We start from the raw sequence: 22,832 nt of genomic DNA, 5'->3' as shown, positions 1-22,832 counted from the left end.
CCTCTGATTTAAGGCTTCAAACACATGAACAGCTGGAGCATGAAGCAGCTAATTTTCTTACTGTTCACCTCATATACCTCTACATAGAGTAAGCCAAGGAGAGGTGACACTGGGACAGTCATCCTCTTTGCTAGGCTATCTCTGCACCCTAGTTCTTCCTTGGGGACCATGTAAACCGAACTTCTTGTGGATTCCTAAAAGACATTGCCTATAGTTGGGTGTTACTAGTGCACTGACCAGGTGAAAAAACAAATCTGCAAAAAGGCAAAACATTTTACTAGATCAGTACAACACATGGGTTTGTCTTGCAGCTGCATGATTGCTAGCACATACTCCAGGAAAGCAGCAGGAATGTACAGCTAGAAGCAGGGGCAGGGCTGCTGCTTCTGTGTTTCCTCCTCCACCCCCACACCTTAATTTTCAGCAGATTAAGTATAACATGAAACCACATGCTCTTGGTATTGACACAGGCACACCTTGTTGTGGTCTTTGTTCCTCCATTTTCTTGTGCATAAAATTGAGAAAATATCTCTGCAGAGTCCAGGTTTCTGTCCTTTTACTTTTCATGCTGTTGCATATGTGAAGTGATAATACCTAAAAATGTGAGAGTAAAAAGTTGTAGCTGAACTAGTAATGCCATGCTGCTTCTTTTTTCCTGATGCTATTCTAAAAATAGTTTTTTTCATAGAATCATAGAATAGAATCATCAAATATGCTGAATTGGAAGGGACTCATGAGGAACATTGAGTCCAACTCTTGGCCCTACCCAGGACACCACAAGAATTACAACATGTGCCTGAGAGTGTTGTCCAGAAACTTCTTGAACTCAGACAGATTTGGTGCTGTGACCACTTCCCTGGGGAGCCTGTTCCAGTGCCCAACCACTCTCTGAGTGAAAAACTTTTCCTGATATGTATCCTAATATCTTTTTCTTTTAGCCAAAATGATTTACTGGCTCCAAAATGAAAAAGATTTTACTATTTTTTAAATTAGTTTTAAATCTGCTGAGTTAACTAGTGGTAGAAATCTAGTCTACATTGATCATCAGAAATATTGTGTCTTTTATTTCACATCCAGTGGCTATCAGCTGGTTGTATAAGTCTTAATGTGGTTACACATAGAAAGCAGAATTTATAGGAATTTGACCTGTCAAAAATGTTACTTGTGATGATACATGAAAAAGAACAACAATTGATCAAGAAGATCAGGAAGAAAAAATATTTTCAATTTTTTTTACATTCCAGACTGAATTTTTAGGGTTAGTGATTGTTCAGAATTTACAGGTGCTGGTGGTGAAAACCTTCATTTGAAATAAAACTGTTTGTGAATTTGTAGCCACGTTAAACTTTTTGACCTTGAGTAGTTATTCCATTTCAAATTTGTGAAATCTCTGAGGAGAGTGGAAAAATCAATTTTCCCTCTCCTGTTCTTTTTCCTCGTAATTTTATTGTTTTCCAGCTTGTAGTTGGGAATAGAGGGATACTGGGAAAGTTAGAACACACTACAGACTTTGCTTACTGCTGTGCAAGTCTGATAAGAGCAGCGTACTTTTTCTTTAGTCCTGTTTGCTGATTTCTCCTTGTCAGTTCATAGTATGCTTGGATATTTTTAAGGAAGGAGCAAACCTTTTTCACTCATTAAATATATTTTTGGCATAGTTATTAGGAAAAAAACTGTTTCAGTTTACTCACTGTAAGCTAACATTACTGGAAAATTAATTTTCTTCTTCTAAGAAGACATTTTTCCATATTGGCACATGTGTAAAACACTCCCAGAAACCAAGTAAATACCGGGTTTTATTTGGTGATTTAATTAGCAGTCTTGAGCTTCCCTATTTATTCACAGCATCGTGGTCTAGAAATATCTCTGTCTCTGTTGGACAGAAAGTTTCATTTTTTTAATTGAAGCACTAAAGCCGCAAAGGAGATGCAAGAGTTGAATGTAGAGTTTCTTTCAGTTGAGTGTTGTGAACATGAAGCACTGTATAAATAACAATTACTGTTAGTATTGCTAGTATTGGTATCTTGTTCTTGAAGCACAAAAATTTAGTATCTTAGAGTATGGAAAGATGTGTATTTGCTACAACTCTGTACATTCATCTTGAGCATGTTAATGGCTCTGTTGTAGTCCAGCGAGTTGGACACTCAACTAAAACTGGCATATGATTGTCTGAGTTACAAAGAGTTTTCAAGCATAGCTATGCTTTAGTTGCATCATTTGTTTTATTTTAATAAGGATTTAATAAAAAAGTTAATACTGAATTTAAAAGCCCCTGGCTACTTCTAGACTATACCTGCATCGGCCAAAGGTCTCTGAAGTGTTTAAAACAGACTTTGCAAGGCAAAGGGCTGAGTGTTTTTTGGCCAGTTGCTTGTGCTGTTAGGATTATGAATAATTCTTAAATTTCAGGAGTCACCAGAAATATTGCTCTTATCGTACTGCTCCTCAATTAGAGTTTGCATTCCAAACATAAAACAAGTTGTGCTGTAATGTTCAGCTGTTTAAATGTAATGTCTTCAAAAGCCCAGAAAACTCCCAGGTATCTGCAACACCTGTGGCTCTGATCATTGGTTTAGTGTGGCGTATTTTAAGTCTGTTCAGGGCTCACATGCACTGTGCTTTATATTTTTGATGATATACCCTTAGTAGAGTCCATTGCATTCTCTGTCCGAGTTTGGGGGGTGGTGGTTTTCTTCTCGCACTGCTAAACTCCTGCACTAGTTTTCCTTGTGTAGAGCTGGTGAAAAGTGGACCTCGGAATGGAGCAGCTGCTGTCTGTTAATAGTCGTGGTCCCCCATCATGAGACTTCATCAGCCTGGTAATGAAATTACAGGTCTGACCGAGTGACTTTGTTGCTAGGCTACCTGTCCTCTGAAAAGCCAGTTCTCAGCTTTGGCTGACCTTTTTAATACAATGATTTCTGATTCGAGTATAGTCATTAAACTGCAATATCTTCTCCATAGTTCCTAATCAATTGGATATCTGCTGGAAGCCTCAGTAGCAGAGGTGAATATACAAGTGTTTCATGTTACAGTGACTTCTGTAACAATACATTTGTAACAGATGTTCTTAAATTGCATGCACAAAGGGATTCTTTATTTATTTCAGGTTTGTGGATGATAAGGTAGGTTCAGCAGAACATTTTGAGTCTTGAAAAGACTTTGAGTCAGGAAGATGAGAAGGTATTTTTTTATCAGGACCAATTTTATGAATTAATTTTCTTTTAAAGCCAACCACAAAATACGGTAGATTTGTGTAACCTTCCTGTTATCCGCTACAGTCTTGTTTACATTTGAAGTCAATCAAAATGCCAAGCATTTGGGAGCAAATGGGATTCTTGGGGGGAAAAGGGTCTTTGGGGTGCTGTGGATCCTTATGGGTAGAATGAACTATTTTGACACAGTCCTTAATCAAAAGAAATGCTACATGAGAAAACACACTCTTTATTGAGGTCTGATTCACGAATGGTGGGAGGTGAGGAGGCTGTCCTGGAGAGTTGCTTCTGTGCCCATCTCCTGTGCTTGCTCAGGCTTCTGCTTTTCAGCATGGAAAGTCCAGCCTTCAGTTTTGTCTGGTACCACTGCTCTGTGCACTGCGTTCTCTGAGCTTAGTATAGAATAGAAACGTCTTTGGAGCTGAGATCTTTTCCTGTTAGTGATGTGTGCGTAACAATGTGTACCTCAAATCCCAACGCAGCGTGTTACAAACATCAATTTTTTTCTGACCCGCCAGTAGTTGGTCTACTGGGGGAAAAAACCAACAAAAACCCCTCTTAACTGTGCATTATTTTCTTTCTCTTCTGAAGCTAAGTAAATTTGTTTTTCCATAATGAGTCATTTTGCTCATATGTACAGCATGTAATGTACAGTATGTACAGCTGACTTGGAGTTGCATAAGAGCTTGGGAGGTGTCCAGTGTGTTTCAGTTGCATTGCTGGTGGTTGCCAGGAAGTGGCAATGCAATGTCACAATGAATAAGTATGTTTGGGGTTTTTTAAATGAAAAAACGTTTTACATATCTCAGTTTGTAGGTTTCTTTTATGTAAGTACTACGTATGAACGTGTATATCTCAGATGCCCATTTCTTGTTAAACCTTGAGATTCCAGAGCCTTTGTAAACTAAGGCACTGCTGACTATTCCAGTGGCTTATTTTGTGAATTAAATTAAAAACTTTTTGCTTTTAGAATGCTTTCTCTTGTATACTGCTGTGGGCTATGATTCTTGAAGCTGGACGTGAACTAAAACGTAAGAATGGAAGAAACCTGTTTTTCTAAAGTCACCAGAGGAAAATGCAGTTTTAAAACGTATTGTTGCCAATGGTGACTGTAGACATGTAAAAATGGCACTACTGTGTTACCTAGAACTTTGTGCTGTCTTGATTTGTTGGTTTTTGGTCCATGGGAATCCTTCAACAGCTAGTGTAGTTTGTATTTGGTGGTAGGACTCAATGTTCCTTGTAGATAATACATCCCTAAAGGTAAGCACAGGGGTTTGTTAATGGCTTCTTGGTACGGACTAAAATGCAGATCTGGGAGAGGGGCTCAGACTTTCAGTAACCTGCTGGACTGAGGAGATTGCATTGATTTCTGCCCAGAAATCTTTCTACATTTGTTTACCTCAGTGTTTCACAAGATTGGCTTATGTTGCTTAAATACAACTTTGATTTTACTGGCTTCTGTTTATGTAAAAAACTGAAGGTGTTCAGCTTTTATAAGTAATGAAAGCAGCAAAGCACTGGAGCTAATAACTGTTCTAAGGATTTAACTTGAGTTTGACATGATTTTCATTGTTTTTTTAATGAGCTTTTCTTTCTTCCAGCTTTCCAAGACCAACTTCTCCAACAACAATGATTTTCGGGCTCTGCTGCAGTCTCTTTATGCCACATTCAAGGAGTTTAAAATGCATGAGCAGATTGAAAATGAATGTATCATTGGTTTGCTTCAGCAGCGTAGCCGGACAGTGTACAATGTGCACTCGGACAACAAACTCTCAGAGATGCTTAGCCTCTTTGAGAAAGGGTTAAAGAATGTGAAGGTAAGTAGACTAGGAGAAGGATTTGTGCCCTAAGGGAATCATGCTGTGATTACATATTAGTTTGCCAACTAAACTAAGGAGGAAGAAGAAACATTTATAGTTTCTTGATACTTCCCAATCTGAAACACAAACTGTTTTGCCATTCATCACAATTACTAAATCTCTAGTAAAAACTCTTTTCAGAGATGTATTTTGTGACAGACAGCCATCACTGCATAATTGGAGGTGTTTTGGAGAGACAACGTGGAAATTCAAATATAAAGACTGCTCTGCTAACTGGTCAAAAAAATTTCTGGCTATAGAAATAATGTTTTTTATTAGTTTGTCAGGAGACCCCAAGTATCCTTTTTTTTTGTGGTACATAGCGTTGTATTATTGTCACAAATGGAGATGATTCCCAGACTTACAAAAAAAGCAGCATTGTTTGTTCTGTGAGTCATGTACTCCTTCCAGTAATTTCTAGCTCAGTAATGCTGTTAATGTGCCAGTCCTCTGAAAACTCGAAATATTATTTCTCCAGCTGGCTTTTTTGACAATGACTTAAAGTTAAGCTCTTCTCCAGTAGAATCCTACTTTAATTCTACCATATCTTTCCCCTGGGATACCCAACTCAACAGCCCCTTCCTGTACTGTAAGAACTGTAGTCTCCAGTAGTAATTTGAGATCTCATGTTACATTTCTAGTATGTGTGGTCTGGATTTTCAGTAAGATAAATACTAAATATGTAGTTGATTGATTTCATTTTCCCATCTAAGATTTATCTTGTTTCCATTAATGAATCAGATAATGAAGGAAAGGGAAAGAGAAGGGAAATTTGACGCTTGACTTTGTGTTACACCTTCTCTAATAGGATGCAAGTGTTATTCTGTTACTTCACTTCTTAAGTGTGCAAAATCAGATTTCTTATATGTGAACTATTCAACTATTTTTAGGGTGTGATTAGTTCAATTTAAACTGATGACTTAAGCTTTTCTCTGTAATGGTCAGGGTTTCTTAATGTTGTAGAAGTTTGAAAAGAAAAACGTACAGCATTTACTGTAAGAGTTAGAAGGAACTTCAATATGTTGCAATTACTGGGCAGACTTCAGAGCCAGCTTCTTATTACTGGCACAGAGAACAAGCTAACAAACTGATAGATGAGGTTGGTCTAACTTAAGTGTTTAAAAATCAGTTACTTCTTTATTTAAGAGTTCTTTCAATTTCCAAAGTAAATATCTATACATGTCTGACTATAAATTTCGATTATAATTTGGAAGGTAGAATTTTAGAATAACTAATGTAAAATGCATTCAGTTAAAAGATGAAGTGGAACTAAAATGTATCCCAGAATAATTCTTATGCAAACCATGCAAATACTTAAATGAGTCAGTAACTACTTTGAACTTTGTGTGAGACTGTGAGATTGGCATATTTCAGTCTTTACTGCGAAGTAAAATGGGATTAGACAAATGAATCCATATACGCTAACAAAATAAATTGGAACCAGGCAGGAAGGGAATACTTTGCTCTGCCTATTAATGGGCCAGCACGGACTGTCAGCTTCATAAGCAAACACGTTCTTAACATGAAATAGAGCAAACATGCTGCATGCATGGGGAAGGCATAACAGGCTTTCCTTGGAAACACTGGTTTATTTGACAGTTCAGTCCTTCAATGGATGAGATTGGACAATCATTAAATCTTTGCTTTCTTCTCAGAATGAATATGAACAGCTAAACTATGCGAAACAGCTGAAGGAGAGGTTGGAAGCCTTTACCAGGGATTTCCTTCCTCATATGAAAGAGGAGGAGGAGGTAGGTAAAAATTTTCCTCAGATTCAGTGATCTTCTTTGGGGTTTGGAATGACTTGAATAGAGACAAAGGGCTTGGAGGTTCTTTTTTTTCAATTCTCTGTTTTTGTTGCTATGCTAATTTGTATTTAGGACTATGGTGTCATTGTAAGTTCTCTGACTGGAAAGTGACACATTCTGAAACCACGAATGTATTGAAAGTTTATGATGAAATCCTGATTGTTTAAAAAACTGATAACAGAAGTCCATTGGGGCTGGATTTGTTTGCAGCAAGTAGTTATTTAAAGGGATGTGTAGCAAAACTTGATTGAAAAAAGAGAGGTCCTGTAAACCAGTGCTTCATGACTCAAATTGGCACTCCCAAACAGCCTCTGACCTATATTTGAAACATGGACTAGTACTGCCAGTCTGATGATTTATGGGTATCCAAAAACTGGGAAACATCTTCTTCCAAAGTCTGTCCAAGGGAAGTCTTTTCTCATGTTTTTCTTCCTTGATGCTTTGCCTTCCGAGTGAGTACTCGATAAGTTACATAGGTTGAGCAGCTCTAATCACTTCCCTTTTCTGGTGGGAAAAACAGGTGAACAGCTTGTCTGATACTGTGCAGTTATCTGTTGGCAAGCAGAGGATTGGAATTTAGAACTTCTGTGGTCCTGTCCTTAGCTTCATTTAATGTATGACATGTTTTACTTGGAGAGAATTGAAACTGGACATTTTGTGTTGCTAGGTCTGTGTAATGTTATGTCTGTCAGCACCAGATTTTTTTTCCCTTTTTCCTTTGCTTTAGGTTTTTCAGCCAATGTTGATGGAATACTTTACTTATGAAGAACTAAAAGATATTAAGAAGAAAGTAATTGCACAGCACTGCTCACAGAAAGAGGCTGCAGAATTCAGAGGGTTTAGTAAGTGGAATCAAGCAGAAGAGCTTCAGAAGGTCTTCAAGTATTCTGTGGACGAGAAGGCAGATCAAGGTGAAGCATCTAATTAAAGTAATTTTCAAACTGCAGTTTTTATCTAAAAACCCACACTCGTGACATAGCTAAAGTTATGTACGGGTAGATAGAATAGTTCTTATATGGGCATTTCTTCACACCAGTTTTGAAACTTCAGGAACTTTACTGTTTGATACAGGCTTCTTGGCAGGTTGTTGTGTAGATAGTACTTCGCTGTTTATCTGTCCTCTGCCTTCTTATGCTCCCTTCCCTCCTATGCTAATATTTGATACAATAAACAGACAGAAATTATAATTAGTTTCTAATTTTACGCTTCCATTGAAATTATATTTTCTGTTTGCAGACCCTGCATTTCATTCCTGGAGTTCAGGATAGCTTTGTAAGCTTTTCTGTTGATGGTTTAATAACGCAGAATTGTTAGCCAAGTAACAATATTTCAAATTAAAAACAACTCACCTTCCCAACTCCATTACCTAACTTCCCTGGGCCTCTCAGGAATCGTTAAGGAACTGGAGTAATGCAAGGGAATGAATCTGTGAAACGTGTGAATAGGTCAGATGAAATGTGTGTTCTGAAAGTGGGTATTTATTTTGCATTCATCTCTAACTACCTTTTCTGATGAAACTTAGAGTAAACGGATAACTACCAAAGTACACTTCAGGCTTGTTTTATGACTGCTGAATCAGTCTAAGTTGTTGGTATTTACAGTTTTCACTCTTAACAAAGAAGAGTTAATGCCCCAAAGAAGGGGAATTAGTGTACCAAAAGTGTAATACTGAGATGTGAGACTGGTAAGTAGAGCAAGCTGTCATGAACTGTGTGTGGTGTTGATAAGATGTGCTGTTCTCTTTAGAAAAAATGTGAAAAATTATTCTGTAATGAGATTTTTTTGATGAAACTTGACTTCTGTGAACTACTCAACTGGTCATTTTCTGCCCTCCAGGTGAAGCCTTCAGGAAAGATCATGGTCCATTCTGTGAAATACTGTTGAGTCTTAACAGATGAATGTGACAGAAGTAGCCTTATGGCATTACTTGCTGTTAAGTCTAGCTGGAATAGTGGTTTTGGGACAGTAGTAATTCTGCAAAGGTTGTGTTTTAGAGGAGAGTATGTCTGTTTCATTCAATTTTTTAAAAAGGGAAGAAAATAACACAGCTTGCATTCCTGTACAGGTTTAAACTGCATTTTCATGCAAAATTCTCTGTAATTTCCCTGCAGCAACACACTAGGTGTACAAATAAATATTGATTCACCAAGTGAAACTGTACTTAATTTCTGAAGTAGCAATAGCTTTTCACGGGGTAAAGTTATGCTCTCTTTTGAAGCTTCTTTGCAAAAAGAAATTTGATGCTTGTCTCTCTGTAAAGTCTTAGGTACTCTAAAAGTAAAACTGTTAATTTTTGAAACTTGCTATTTCTAAGGACTCCTGAAAACTCTTTTAAAAATATTTTTTATCAAGGAAATTGTCCTGAAACAAAACATTAAAAATCTCTTAAAATGACAAAAAACCTCAGTAATGAAAGCTGTGAATTTGTTACTTTACATAGTTTGCAGCTCTCTTTGTACTATGGTGATAAGGGAACTATTGGAAATGGTTTCTCCTGCTGTTACTACATTGAAGTTATAATTACAGTGGTCAGAAATAAAATATGAGACAGCCGCAAAGGGTCGAGCGTGGACTTCTGGCTGTGTCCTAGTTGAGAGCTTTCAGTGGGAATGGTCCCAGCTGGTAGGTTCCATGTGCTGGTACTGTTTCCTGGGAATGTGGCAAACCAGGTACATGTATCATCTGTGACCAAAGGCAGTTTTTTTTTTTTTTTAAAGCATTTAACTTATACCAGGTACCACTTTTATCTTCCTGTAGCTGAGTAGCAGCAATTTACTTTTGTCCAGGGCTTTTTTGAACCCTTGGGAGGTCTGGGTTGGAATAAACGAGCCGGTTGAGAAAGTGGCAAATAGAAAATTGAGCTACTGTTGCTGTTCAAGGTGTTATTACAGTGAAAGCTTTCTAAAGCTAAACCGATACTTATCTTTTACTGAACAATTGATAAAATTTTTTAGACACACTTTTTTTGATTGTCGTAGTCAAAATGTGAGTTCCACTACTGTTATTTAAAGCTATGAGGCTGTGCATCACTTAACACACATTTTCTATATTTCAGAAACTGAAGTAACAGGGCACACCACAAATATTACTAATCTCCCTCCTGAAGTAATGGTGACCATTTTCAGTTACCTTAACCCCCAAGAGTTATGTCAGTGTAGTCAAGTAAGCACTGAATGGTCACAGTTGGCTAAAACTGGATCTCTCTGGAAACATCTCTACCCTGTTCGCTGGGCCAGAGGTAAGTTAAATTTAATTCCTTTGAAAGCACATCAATTATCAGCATTTCGCAATCTGTAAGGAGTATTTTAGAATAGGCTGTCATGTACAACGAGCGTGACAGCTGAGCATGCTGGGCGTACCTTTCTGACAAGGGTAGTGTCCTGAAACTTGATTAAATGTTAAAAATCCCTAAAACATACTTCCATCTTGTAGAATTTAGAAACTAGAAATTGCCTTAGTTGTAACTCGTGAGTAGATTTTGTATACAAACTGTTGCCTAGTTTTGCTGAGGTTTGTTTACTTGTATGAATGCTAGCAAGTATATTCACTAATACAACATCTGAATTATTTAAGAGTCTAAGGAGTTTTGAGTTATAAATACTGCTGTTACACCTATATCAGTAAAATGATTTCATTAGGTTACTAGGTAGAAATAGAATACATAACTGTAGAATGAAAGTTTAAAATAAATAGATTTCTATTGTTTCCTCACAATCTAGTCTTACTTTTTATATTCAGACTTAAAACTGTATGAATGTTATTTTTAGTATGTACTCTTTAGATATATTACTTCAATAAATTCTACTGCAGGAAGGACTAAGTGTTTTTTTATAACTTTTGTTCCTCAAATTCTCCTGTTAATTAAAATTTCATATTGAGAAGTTATGACCTTTGCAAAAGTACCCTTTCAAATAGACAAAATACTCTGTATTGCATTGAGGCCAGTTTCGAGTCATCAGAGTGTATTTGTAGCTTTATGTCCATATTTATGTCAGTATTAAAGAATCACTGGAGTATGGCACTGCAGGCTTCACAATTGCTGCCATATCTGTATTTCAGTAAAAAGGAGACAATCTGTGCTGTTTAGTAAGTATTTTGTTTGCCTTTAAGATTTAAAGAGAGGAAGTTTTTGAGATATATAAAGGCTAAAAACTTCTTTCTGGCCAAGCCTTTGTGACTTCTAAAATCTGTACAAGGCAGAGGGGAATTAAATAACTTTTTGGTCTGAATTAGTTTTTTTGTTTGGGTAAATCTTACTGAAGACAATAATTTGGTTCCTGACCTTCAAAAGTAGAGCAGTTTCCGAGTTCAAATTCTTCAATTTTCATTTAAAACCTAGTTGGCTTGATAATTCAGTGCAGCACAAAAAAAAAAAAATTGGCAGCTGCTTAAAGTGAGTGCTTCTAGACCTGGTTTTGGCACAACAGGAAGCTGGTCTCATGACGTACTGTCTGTACTACTACAGTTGTTTGTGCAGGAGTGCTCAAAATTGTGTGGAAGCTTCTCAAAAGAGATTTACTACCAGAGGGAGGGAAAAAACATAAAATTGTAGTTTTAGGTAGGCTTAGTTAAATTTTTAATTTCTTCCACCTCCTAATACAGAGAGTGCTTCTAAGGCTTTTTATGTAGTATAAAGATGGGTTAAACATGACAAATGTTACCAAAACCTTTCCCTTTACAGTTGGTTAACAGTCAATTAGGATTTTGTTGTCGTTGTGTTGCTCATATAAGAAACCTTGTTCTTCAAGAGAAGTTGCTCTTCTTCCTTTACGAAGAGTAGGGTCCTCTGCTATGAGATAGTAGAATAGGTGGTTTTGTTTTTAAGCATGTCTGTGTTGAGGGACGCAGCAAACATGCTTATCCTGGGCCCAACACTGCAATATACCCAAACTTGAAGTAAATTAATGCCTCTGCAGCAACTCTTGGGGAGAAGGGGCGCCCTAGCAGCTAAAACAATGGAGCTGTTGCTGATCTTCACATTCATCCAGATGTTCTAAAAAATTATTGTGTAATGATTTGAGTCATATGTATGTTATAAAACATACATTAAGGAGCTGTTGTAAGTAGGGTACTTACAGAATTCGGGTTTCATGATCTTGGAGTTGTCATGTGCAGTGACTAAAACCAGGCTAATAAAATACATTCTGGTTGACTGCACATTATGAGATTCCAGAGGAAAATGAAGATAAGTTCAACCAAGTGTTATACTACAAGTTGATGGGTTAGTTTATATGCCAGAAAGAACTTCAGCATTTAGACAATCCAAATATTCCATGATTGTTTCTGTTATTTTTTGATCATATTGGTCCCTACTAAGCGAATAAGGACAGCAGGCATGTCTCAGAATAGCATAATAGGCTGTGAGTTCTGTGATGGTACTGAAGCTGTTCCAGGAATATGGAAGCTTTAAGATATAGATCAGACAAAGAATTATGTCAGGGTTCAGTGCAGCCTTAGTTGAGATGAATGCAAAATTCATTTATGTCTTCGAGTTAGATCACAGTATACTGAGAAGTTACCATTGCTATTTTCTGCTGTGATGAGAAATTTTGATTAACTTCTTTTTTCTTCTTCTTTTGGGGTATGGGGGTGAGTAGGTGACTGGTATAGTGGTCCTGCGGCAGATATTGAGACAGAACCTGATGAGGAATGGGTGAAAAATAGAAAAGATGAAAGTCGTGCTTTCCAGGAATGGGATGAAGATGCTGATATAGATGAATCTGGTAGGTAAAATGGATTTTGGTGAATTGTTTTTTTCCCTGAAGATGACGTAGCTGTAAGAAATAAATGAGCTGAATGGGAGAAAAAGGGGAATGGGTGTTGGTGGGAGAGGAGCAGGCAGCTGTTTTTAATGAGTGGAATTAATTTGTCTAGGAAAGAGCAAACTTGAGAATAAGTAAAACAAGAGTTACGGGGATGTGTCTGGAGTTAAGGAAGTAAAAGCTAGGCTTAATCTCTTCAGGAGGTTTGGATGAATCATCTTGGATCCTAATGCATTCTGGGTTTAATTTAAAGTTGGTCTTAAGCTGTTATATCACAGGATATGAAATGCCCTATGAATATAGTATTTCTGTATAAGAACTCTGCCTGAGGCAACCCTGAGCAATACGTAATCCGTAGTAAATACTTCTCAAAGTCCTTTAATGGTAATTTTCTTATAAGACTCTTAATGGTCTTACTTGCTGTTGGAGTTATACTCTTAAGGACTGTCAGAAAGATAAACATTTACTTTTTAAAGATGAGGCTTAAGTAGTCCATTGAGCTAGAATTTGGAAAAAGTTTGATGTAAGATACTTTCTGAAACTTGTGCCTTTTTAGGCTTTCTTTAGTTTTCCAATAACTTGTTGGGTATAAGTTGGCAAGGTGAATTCCAAATGACTCCAAGCATATTTAAATCTTTCTCTTTGGGTTTATTTTGCAGAAGAGGCAGCTGAAGATTCACTTGCCATTAATATAGCACAAATGGAAAAACGTTTACTTCATGGCTTAATTCATCATGTCCTCCCACAAGTAGGCTCCTCAGTGAAGACGTTGGTATTGGCCTACAGTTCTGCAGTGTCTAGCAAAATGGTGTGTAACTTGAAACTGGCTTTTAATAATTGACTGTGCAGCCCCTAATTAATAACCGATGTGCTTGAGTTCAAAACGCTTGAGTAGTGAACATGGGTTGCAATTCAAAAGACTGTTAATTTACATGTTGTCTCTTGATGCTTTGTGCAGCCTTACTGGCTTGTATCTTTACTGATTATTTTCCTTTCCTTTTTCAGGTTAGACAGATCTTGGAGCTTTGCCCCAACTTGGAATATTTGGATCTCACTCAAACTGATATTTCAGACTCTGTATTTGAAAGGTTAGATAATTGTTGTTTCCTTTAAAAAAATAAATTGAGGGGTGGGAGAAACATCCAAACATGTCTTAGTCTGTTGCCAATACAGAAAGGAACAGAAATCACATTCAGAACTCCCACATAACTAAGAACTAAACCAGAGTAACAAAGCAATGAAACATCAAGTGAAACTTATAACTTTGTAGTGGCCATTTAAAATGCTCTGTCTTCACTATTGGATGTTTTGTACCAGTCAATGTGTAGCTATCCATAACAATAATTGTGTATTGTTCTAATATTAACAACAATTAACTTGAAATTGTCCATGGATTTTTACGGAGTCTCTCAGTTAAGGTATTCTCTTGGTCTGATATAGCTGGTAGGGTTTGGAATACTGCTGTTTGAGACACTGATCAAATGGTAGGCAAAGATTTAAGACTTAGGTGTGGTGACTTCAGATTCCTGAGTTTTACTGAAGCTTGCGGAAATATCACTGATGTCAGGATGGTGCACGGATGTAGAGCCTGCACCAATAGGTCGTACTGTGGTATTGAGACTCTGGGTATTTTAGTGTTCTGCATTTACATCATGTAGTGCTCTCAAGCTTTAAATGTGAACAACACAGAAAATTTTGCCAGCATGGATGCTGGTAGCAACGCTCTCTGCAGCTTGTACAAGAAGTTTCAGTTGAAATAATACCTTTATAGAATTTCTGGGGCTCAGAAATCAATCTTTGTGAACCTTTGTCAATATGTAGTGAAATTTACCTTACTTGCCGCTCCTCATACATCTGTACTTCCAACACTCCGATTTGTAACTCAGAAAATGAGTTTGTCTTGCTGTAAATATAAATAATCGCTTATGGAAGGTAAATGATAGTTAGCATTAGCTATAGATAGGTAAAGATCTGTTAAATCAGCTATATACTTTTTTAGCTAATGTAACAATAATACTGTAGATAAAATTTCTATTTCATTTGGAAAAGATAAGGCTGAAGGCGTGAGGTTTTGTTAACAGGAAAATGTCTGATCTCTATTTAATTATGGAATAATTAGTATTGTACACAGCATGTGTTTCAGGAATCCATCTAGTCTTCCTGAAAGAAATGGGAAGTGACAGGAGGATATATGATCTAAGTACTCTGATCATTCAATATGTATAAAGAGCCAAGCTTGAGAAACTCAAAATACTAGAAATTACAACTGCTATATAATATTCTCTCAATGACCCCGTCTGGTTCCATCCCCTCTGGTCCATTTTCCCTCTCTCGGGCTCGACTGTCATCACTTACTGACATCGCTTGGGCTGGTTCAAGGGTTAGAGTTGATGATCTCAGAGGTCTTTTCCAACCCAGTTGGTTCTATGATTCGAAGTATTATCTCAGATGTACTTTTTGGGGGGTGGCTGTGAGTGAAATTTGCTAGTTCAGTATTTTCAGTCTTCTGAGAACTTAGCTGTGTCTAGTCACTTAGATGTCCCCTGGTAGCTTCTGTTGGGTATAATGCAGTTGGAAATTGTTATGCATGTATTCAGTGCTTGCAGTCTGATCTATTATTAAAAAATCTTTTCAATGGCATATTTGGACTTCTTTTAAGTCTCAGTATATGGAGAAATACAGGTTGTTACTGATTTATGATTGATTTCATATTTCTTTAGACATAATTTTTCTAGGCATATATACAGCACTTGGAGTATCAAATCTAACCATTCTGGGGTAGTTCCTTTAAATATTCTGTAAATTAATATAAGTATTTTACTTGTGAAATGTACTCTTGTATATTTAGCCTTAACAGCTATATCTGAACAAAACCTAAAGAAACCCCAACCACCAACAAACCAAACACTTCTTTTCCTGATTTCAGTTGGTCTTCAGTTGGCTATTGTCAAAATCTACGCCATCTTGATCTGTCTGGATGTGAAAAAATTACAGATGTGGCTATAGAGAGAATTTCCAGAGCACTGGGTATCATATCAACTCATTATACCAGAGGTATTCTGAAAAGCTGCAGAAACAGGAATGCTAAGTCTTCGTGGAAGAACAAAGAGATTACTCTGCAGACCAACCAGAAGTATAATTGTTTGCATGAAATCAGCAATGAAAACCTCATTGAGGGAGGAGGCAGTGAGCATCATTGGACTAGACCTGATGGCTCAGAAAATTTCCATTCTGCTTATGTGTGGATGCTGGATGCAGATGATTTAGCTGACATTGAAGATGCTGCAGAGTGGAGACACAGAAATGTTGAAGGATTTTGTCTTATGGAACCAACATCCCATATTAATTGTTCTGCATCGTGCTACGGTAGAGACATTTATGGGTTAAGGACTAGAGAGTGGCAGCAGCACTGTGCTTCTACTGACTTGATTTACTGCGGTCACTCATTTTGTTGTGCTGGGACAGCACTAAGAACTATTCGAGCACTTCCAGAGTCCTCTGCACTGTGTAAAAAACCAATAAGGACTAAACAGTCAGAGAAAAAAGACTCTTCATACTCTGGGAGTGAAAAAACAGATGAAGAGACTGCACGAGTTCTTCAGTTTCTCAGTCTGTCAGGATGTTACCAGATCACAGACCGTGCTCTCAGGTGAGGAGACATTTTTAAGCTATTTTGCTGCATTATGTCTTTTTCTGATTTTATTTGTTGGGTCATTATGGGGTGAATCTGCCTGATTTCAGTAGAAACATTTGTATTGAAGAAACTCTGGTAAGTTTTAAGTGGTCTTTGCTTCTTAAAATATTTATAGTACTAGACTCCAGCTTTTCTCCAGCTTTTTTTTTGAGATTTAAGAACAATAAAATCTTTTTGATCTGTCTTCTGAAGTCAAGTATTTTTGTGATTTTGTTGTTCTAGACAGTATTAATGCTTATAGATTTGATCTTTAGTAATTTTTTATTAGGAAATTGTGTTGATTCACCAGTTTTTTCATTATGCCTGTCAATACACTTGAAACTTTATAAAACTGGAGTAATATCTTGTTTACCTGTCTGGATGATGACATAATTTATGGACAGACTGAATTGATCAGACGAGGTCAGTTGTATGAGGTTCAGTAAGACAAATTGCCAGGGCCTGCACATTCCTAGGCAGTGCTATAGGCTGGGGCAGAGTGGCTGGAAAACTGCCCTGTGGAAAAGGACCTGGGAGTGCTTGTCAACAGTGCCCGAATATGAGTCAGCAGTGTGTTCTGGTGGTTGAGAGGGCCAATGGCATCCTGCCTTATATCAGAAATAGTGTGACCAGCAGGACCAGGGCAGTGATTTTCCCCCTGTACTGGTGAGCCCACACCTTGAGTACTGTGTCCAGTTTTGGGCCCCTTATGACAAGAAAGACACTGAGATGCTGAAGCAAGTCCAGAGAAGGGCAGTGGAGCTGGTAAAGGATCTGGAGCACAAGTGTCATGGAGAGCTGTGGTTGTTTAGCCTGGAGAAAGGAGGCTCAGGGCAACCTTCTCACTCTCTACAGCTCCCTGAAAGGAGGTTGTAGCCAGGTGAGACTTGGTCTCTTCTCTCACGTAGCAAGAGGAACTGACTTCAAGTTGTGCCAGAGGATGTTTAGATTGGGTATTAGGAAAAATTTCTTCACTGAAGGGGTTTTCAAGCCTTGGAAGGGGCTGCCCAGGGAAGTAGTGGAGTCACCATCCCTGGAGGTATTTAAAGGATGTATAGATATGGCACTTGGGTGGACTTGGCAGTGCTGAGTTAATGGTTGAACTTGATGATCTTAAGGGTCTTTTCCAACCCAAATGATCCTATGATAATTTTGTACGTGCAGAACATGTTAAATATGACTTCATATAGCACTTAAAGAAGGAGATAAAATCTTTGACTTGAACATTAAGATGGCTTCAAGAGTTACAGAATTTCCTGTGTTTGATATTTGCCATTGATACTTTGTATTGTGTCAGAAAAATGTAGTTACTGCTTCATACTGAAATGGGATGAGGCTGAACCACTTGCAGCCACCTGCTCAGGTGTGCTGCAGCACTTAGGGCTAATTTAAGCTTCTGGGAGTGGGAAGACTTCAGTCATACCTGTGCTGTTTGCTGTGGTTAATTGAGAAATAGTGTGAGGTGCTGCTGGCATTGATTTGTCTCTCCTGAGATTTTGTCCCCATTTGATGTTCACAAGTACCAGCTGTTCAGATGTCTACTGCAGTGGTTCTTCCTACTCTCTTTCACTCACCAGTGTTACTCTTGTTCAGAGTGAACTTCAGATATCTGTGCTTTGTGTTGGAGCTTGCTGCTCTTTGAGTGTTGAAGTGGATGAGTACTGCTGAATTTTTTTTTAGGTGCTGGTTAGGTTGTGCTGTGTGTAGTTTGTTTGTTACTGGTCTGGTTTTTCATGACTCAGTAATCTGGGGCCAAAGAGAGATGTGGTCACTGAGTCATGGAAGGGGTTTAGTTGTGTTGCTGGTTTCCCATTGGTGCTTTTAGGGTAAAGGACAGTATTTAGGAGGTGACAGTGTGCTGCAACAAGGGCTTCTTGCAGTCACCAGATAGCTAGAGTCCCTGAGGAAAGATAATAAAACCTTCTAATATAAACACTTGCAAGTTTTAGAAAAGTTGTTACCTGATAGCTGGTTTTGTGGTCAGCAGTTCTACTTCTGCCTGCTGACAGGAGAAACTTGTACAGTGATGCTCTTAAGGCATTTCCAGTTTTATGTCCTGGTTTGAATCTGCAATTTGGTGATTCAAACCTGGTGTTTTTTTCAGGCAAGGGAGCTTGTTTCTACTTGAACTTGTGCTGGCTGCTCTGTGAGGTCCCAGAGAAATGAGCAGGCTAACTTGGAGTATTTGCTCAGGTGTGGTACATCCATGTGCCTGTTGCATCAGCAGCCAAATTCTCTTGCACTTGGAGGAAAAATAGAGAATTCCACTTAAATAATAAGGTGTGTTGGCAGAGAGAAGCTCTGCTGTCAGTCCTAGGAAAGCACAAATTTGGATTCCAAAATAACTTTAACCAAAAAAAAAAGACAGTCAAACTTTGGGAAGTGTAATGCACCAGACTTGGGGGTGTCATGTTTTTAGGGTAAGATGAGGAATATGCATCACCTAGGAAGACCTGCCTAAATCCAGTGGATTTTGGAGAAGAATGTTTTGGAGAAGAATGGCTTGGTAGTTTTTTGAAATGGTTGTCTCTGGTGTCATTCATAAAAAAGGGATTAACCATTTAAGTCTGTCAGAAGGAATTGTTAGTTTCTAGAGAAATCAGTTCATTTTTCAGATCTGTTATGCAGCTTCCAGGGCAATCCCCCTATATAGGGTAGAGAAACTGCCAGATTTAAATTTACATGGTTTATTAGAGGTGTGTTTTTTGTTACAAGGTGCAATTAGGTCTGTGACTGGGTGATGTAGTGGAGTGCTTGTCAGTCTAGTGCTGTGCAGGCTCTTAACATGTCTCTTCTGTCTGTCAACAGGGCATTGACTCTGGGAGGAGGACTGCCGCATTTGGAACACCTTAACCTCTCGGGGTGTCTCACTGTAACTGGTGCAGGCCTGCAGGATTTAGTTTCTGCATGTCCATCTCTAAAAGATGAACACTTTTACTACTGTGACAACATTAACGGTAATGTCTTTTTATGAGGATGTGATGCTTTTCTGGGGAGTGATGCTTGGTTTAAGGATGCTTTTTAAAACAAAACCAACCATTAAAACCCCTTTTTTTTTTTAATGGCCGCATAGCACTGAGTTTCACAGATTAATAATGAAATGACAACTGTTAAGTTAGTTTTTCCTCATTTGTTCTTTTAGGTTGGTTTTTTTTTTTGACACTAGTGCAGTTCTATATTACCTGGGAAAGCATTTTTAGTCCCTGTGTCTTGTAACTTAATTTAGTATAAATAATTGGGGCTAGAACGTAAGTCTTCATATAGCTGGTAATACGCACTTGCCCTCTCCATATGTTCCCTGTAAACCATATGGTCATGTGTTTTCTTTATGGTCATAACCTCAGATGGAGGCTTCATTAGTTTAGTACCAAAGCAGTGATTTTTAGGAAAGGAATGACTTGTGTTTTTTTGCCATGCAAACCTCTCATATGGCACTAGTTTTGGTATAGGATATTTTTGATCCTACCATCATACATCCTCATGGAAAATGTGATTTTTTTTTTTCTTGAGTCAGTAACTAAGAGAGGGATCTAAGCTGGAGAAGGATCTCGATAAATGCGTAAAACACATTCATGCTACAAGTCTTTTCAGTGTTCACCACACTGGAATTCAGTCTACTAGGTTAGGTTCAGTAAGCATTCATACCGTTAGAGATGGGAACTATGGTGTGACTTGTATTCCGTGTGTGAATTTAAAACAGGTAAGTGCAACAGAAGGCAAGGGGAAAAGAGGATAATAACTGATTATAAGATCTAATTGTGTGTAAAGCAAAATTGTATTCCCTGGTAGTTCAAGGTGTCCAGCTCAATAATTTGCATCCATATTGAGATGTAGTCCCAGCCAGGGTACCAGATGCCAGAGCTTTGATATTATAAGCAAACCTGTACTGATATTTGGGTATTCAATCCATTGAAATTGATATAAGATAATGGACTTGGATTGCATCCTAGTATTAGAAGTGAAAGTATCAAATCATATTTTACTTCTGTAAGTTTTGGACTTTATGCACTTTTTTGACAGTACTGCTTTTTTTGTTTGTTTTGAGCCACTTGCCTTTTGTTACTTCCTTCCATTCCATCTAGACTACAGCTTTTAGAAATCTGTTTTCTATAGTCTTTCATTTCAACCTGAAAATTTTAAGGCTTCTTTTTTAAAAACCCTTCACTGACTCTCCTTCCTGCATTATGTTGAGTTTAAAATGTCTTCAAAGACTAGTTAAAAGCCCTTTCCTTTTACATCTGATTCCTTACTACTTTTCCTCTGTTTATATTTCTGTCAGTAATATGAGACATGATCTTCTGGTTTGTATTCAAACAGTTCTGTTTCTCTCCTTGTCCCTAAAATACACTGTCATCTTAGTATTAGTTTACAAAGCCCGAATCTCTGTGTGAGTCCACCACTTGAAAGCTTGGCTGTTCCACAGTAACCTCAAGAAATTATTTATATTTAAACAGAGTATTTTTGAACTATTCTGTAAAGTTGTCCTGATCCTCTTCCTGTTTATTTCCTTCCTTTTACTGCCTGCTGGAAGCTGTGAGCCTGTAAGCTCTGCTTGGTTCTATAAAGCGTCACGCAGGCCTTTGGATCAACAGTTTCTCCCGTAGAGAGAAATGAACGGGACAGTGAGGCTGTAATGGTCTGACTTCTCACAGCTATTGAGAAATAGTGGCATCTCAGAAGTTTGTGGCTGTTTTCTTTAAGAATGAAGTTGATAAAAACTTAAAAGAGGTATTCTAAGCAAAATTCTGTAGTGGAAAGTAACCTTTATAACTGAATCCTCTGAAGTTTTATCTGGTTGCTGTTCCTTGTATTTTCAATCGAACTTCATTGTCATAGGGCTATTCAGTGTGAAACTGGTGCCTTATTTCACCCTGTGGGCAGCAGGATTCCTGCAACAGCTATTTCTATATCATTTGACATTTCTGAAGCAAGTAGGGAAAGCTGTTTCATTTAAATCAATCCATATCTGAATCTGTTTGTTTATTTGCACATTTATAGATTATATTACTAACTGCTGCACAAAGTTTACTGACCTGTAAGCATGTAGAGAATAATTTCATAATTTTCTTTGCCCACCAGCTTATCAGTGATTGTTTTCGGGGAAGGAGGCATGTTCTGGGATCGTGGTGGAAAACCTGTTGGTCTAGCAGAACATAAAACGGAGCAAACAGCATGGAATTTAGCCATCTTTAAGTAATAAAGATACGACTTTGTCATCTGCCAGTGAATAAGGGCTTTACTTTTACCTGCAGCCTATTTTCAGTTTTGTTGGTTTTTTTTTTTTTTTTTACAAACACTGAGCCTGACGGGACCCCTTACACACAACACATCTTCGTTGGAATTTCCTTGTGGAGGGCTTGCTGGACTTGTTTGGTTGGCATGTTGGTTACAATTTTTGCATTTTCAGCAAGTGCTGGTCTAACCGTAGCTGCTCTACTTTTTTAGTAGTACAAAACTAAAAAGGTGGAGCAGCTGTTGTTAGGTAGTTGGGTTTGAGTCTCAGACTGCTGTTGCACAGTAGTAACATGATGCAGTTTTTGTGAGCAGAGACCATGAATTTGCATGCAGTTCCAAATTTATTCTATGTTTACTGTTAGTTTGACTTCAGTTTTTGGTTTGCATAATAATGTTTAGGATCTCTCCTTATGTTTTGTACAATGCTGGAGACTTGGAGTTAGATAACCCTCAGCTGCAGCTGAAAACAAGTCAGTATACATCCCTTCTGATGGTGGATTTCATTTCACATCTGAAACAAATTTGGCTGTAGATCACACTGAACGCAGTAAGAAGAGTTTAATGTTTGAGTTACCTCTTGCCACTTAGAAGTTTTTATTTTCCTAAGACTGTTTTGTCCAGCTGTGTCCATTCTTCTGACTGCATTCTCAGTTTCAAAGGCTGGAGTGCTTCAGCTTTGGGATTAGAAAAGTAGGGCTCTCTAATTTCTGCAACAGTAGTTCTTCGAAGCTTTCAAGTATGATTCACTTTCTAGAGGTTTTTTTTTTTAATTATGTAGTTCTCAGGTGCTGTAATTAAAGAAATAGGGCATAAATGAAATAAAGTTGTGGTGATTCTGATGATTCACTCTTCTGGCATTTAGAATGTCATTGGTCAGAGTTGATCTGTCATTGGTCAGCAGTGGAGATAAGACTTAGCAGTTTCTTTTAACGTGTATGGACTACTGCATGCAGATTTATGTGGGATTAGAGTGTTGTTAGATCACAAGAGTTTGGTCTCAGTCTTTAAGTTCTACAGATAATCAAGGTGCTCTCATAAATGTCTGTTAAGTATAACTTTACCAAAGGCTGATAGAGAGTATCACTTAGTAAAATCAGATTTGAATTGAATATTGCTTCTATATATTTTTAAAAGCTAATTTATGTATTTATAAGTTATATATATTTAGAAAAATAAATATTTATATATTTTAAAACCTAATCTGATCACTTTTTTGTGATCTTGTGATACTTGTAATGTATTACTGTTGCTACATTACCATCAAATACAGTTTCAGT

The 22,832-nt window shown here is 37.7% G+C and overlaps 1 protein-coding gene across 2 annotated transcripts in view; it reads left to right on the top strand.

The window, feature by feature from the left end:
- The window catches only part of FBXL5 (F-box and leucine rich repeat protein 5), a 37,634-nt gene that overhangs the window by 9,391 nt on the left and 5,411 nt on the right, over positions 1-22,832 (top strand). For both annotated transcript variants that reach the window (XM_027686476.1, XM_027686475.1), the window contains exons 2-10: positions 4,820-5,035; positions 6,733-6,828; positions 7,613-7,796; positions 9,941-10,123; positions 12,483-12,608; positions 13,307-13,455; positions 13,653-13,735; positions 15,574-16,296; positions 19,129-19,277. In XM_027686476.1, coding sequence (XP_027542277.1) covers positions 4,820-5,035; positions 6,733-6,828; positions 7,613-7,796; positions 9,941-10,123; positions 12,483-12,608; positions 13,307-13,455; positions 13,653-13,735; positions 15,574-16,296; positions 19,129-19,277 — 1,909 coding nt within the window. The remainder of the gene's footprint in view (positions 1-4,819; positions 5,036-6,732; positions 6,829-7,612; positions 7,797-9,940; positions 10,124-12,482; positions 12,609-13,306; positions 13,456-13,652; positions 13,736-15,573; positions 16,297-19,128; positions 19,278-22,832) is intronic.

The sequence above is a fragment of the Neopelma chrysocephalum genome, unplaced genomic scaffold (assembly GCF_003984885.1).
Source record: "Neopelma chrysocephalum unplaced genomic scaffold, ASM398488v2 Primary Assembly neopelma1_71, whole genome shotgun sequence".
NCBI lineage: Eukaryota > Metazoa > Chordata > Aves > Passeriformes > Pipridae > Neopelma > Neopelma chrysocephalum.
This window is presented reverse-complemented; position numbering and strand designations above follow the sequence as displayed.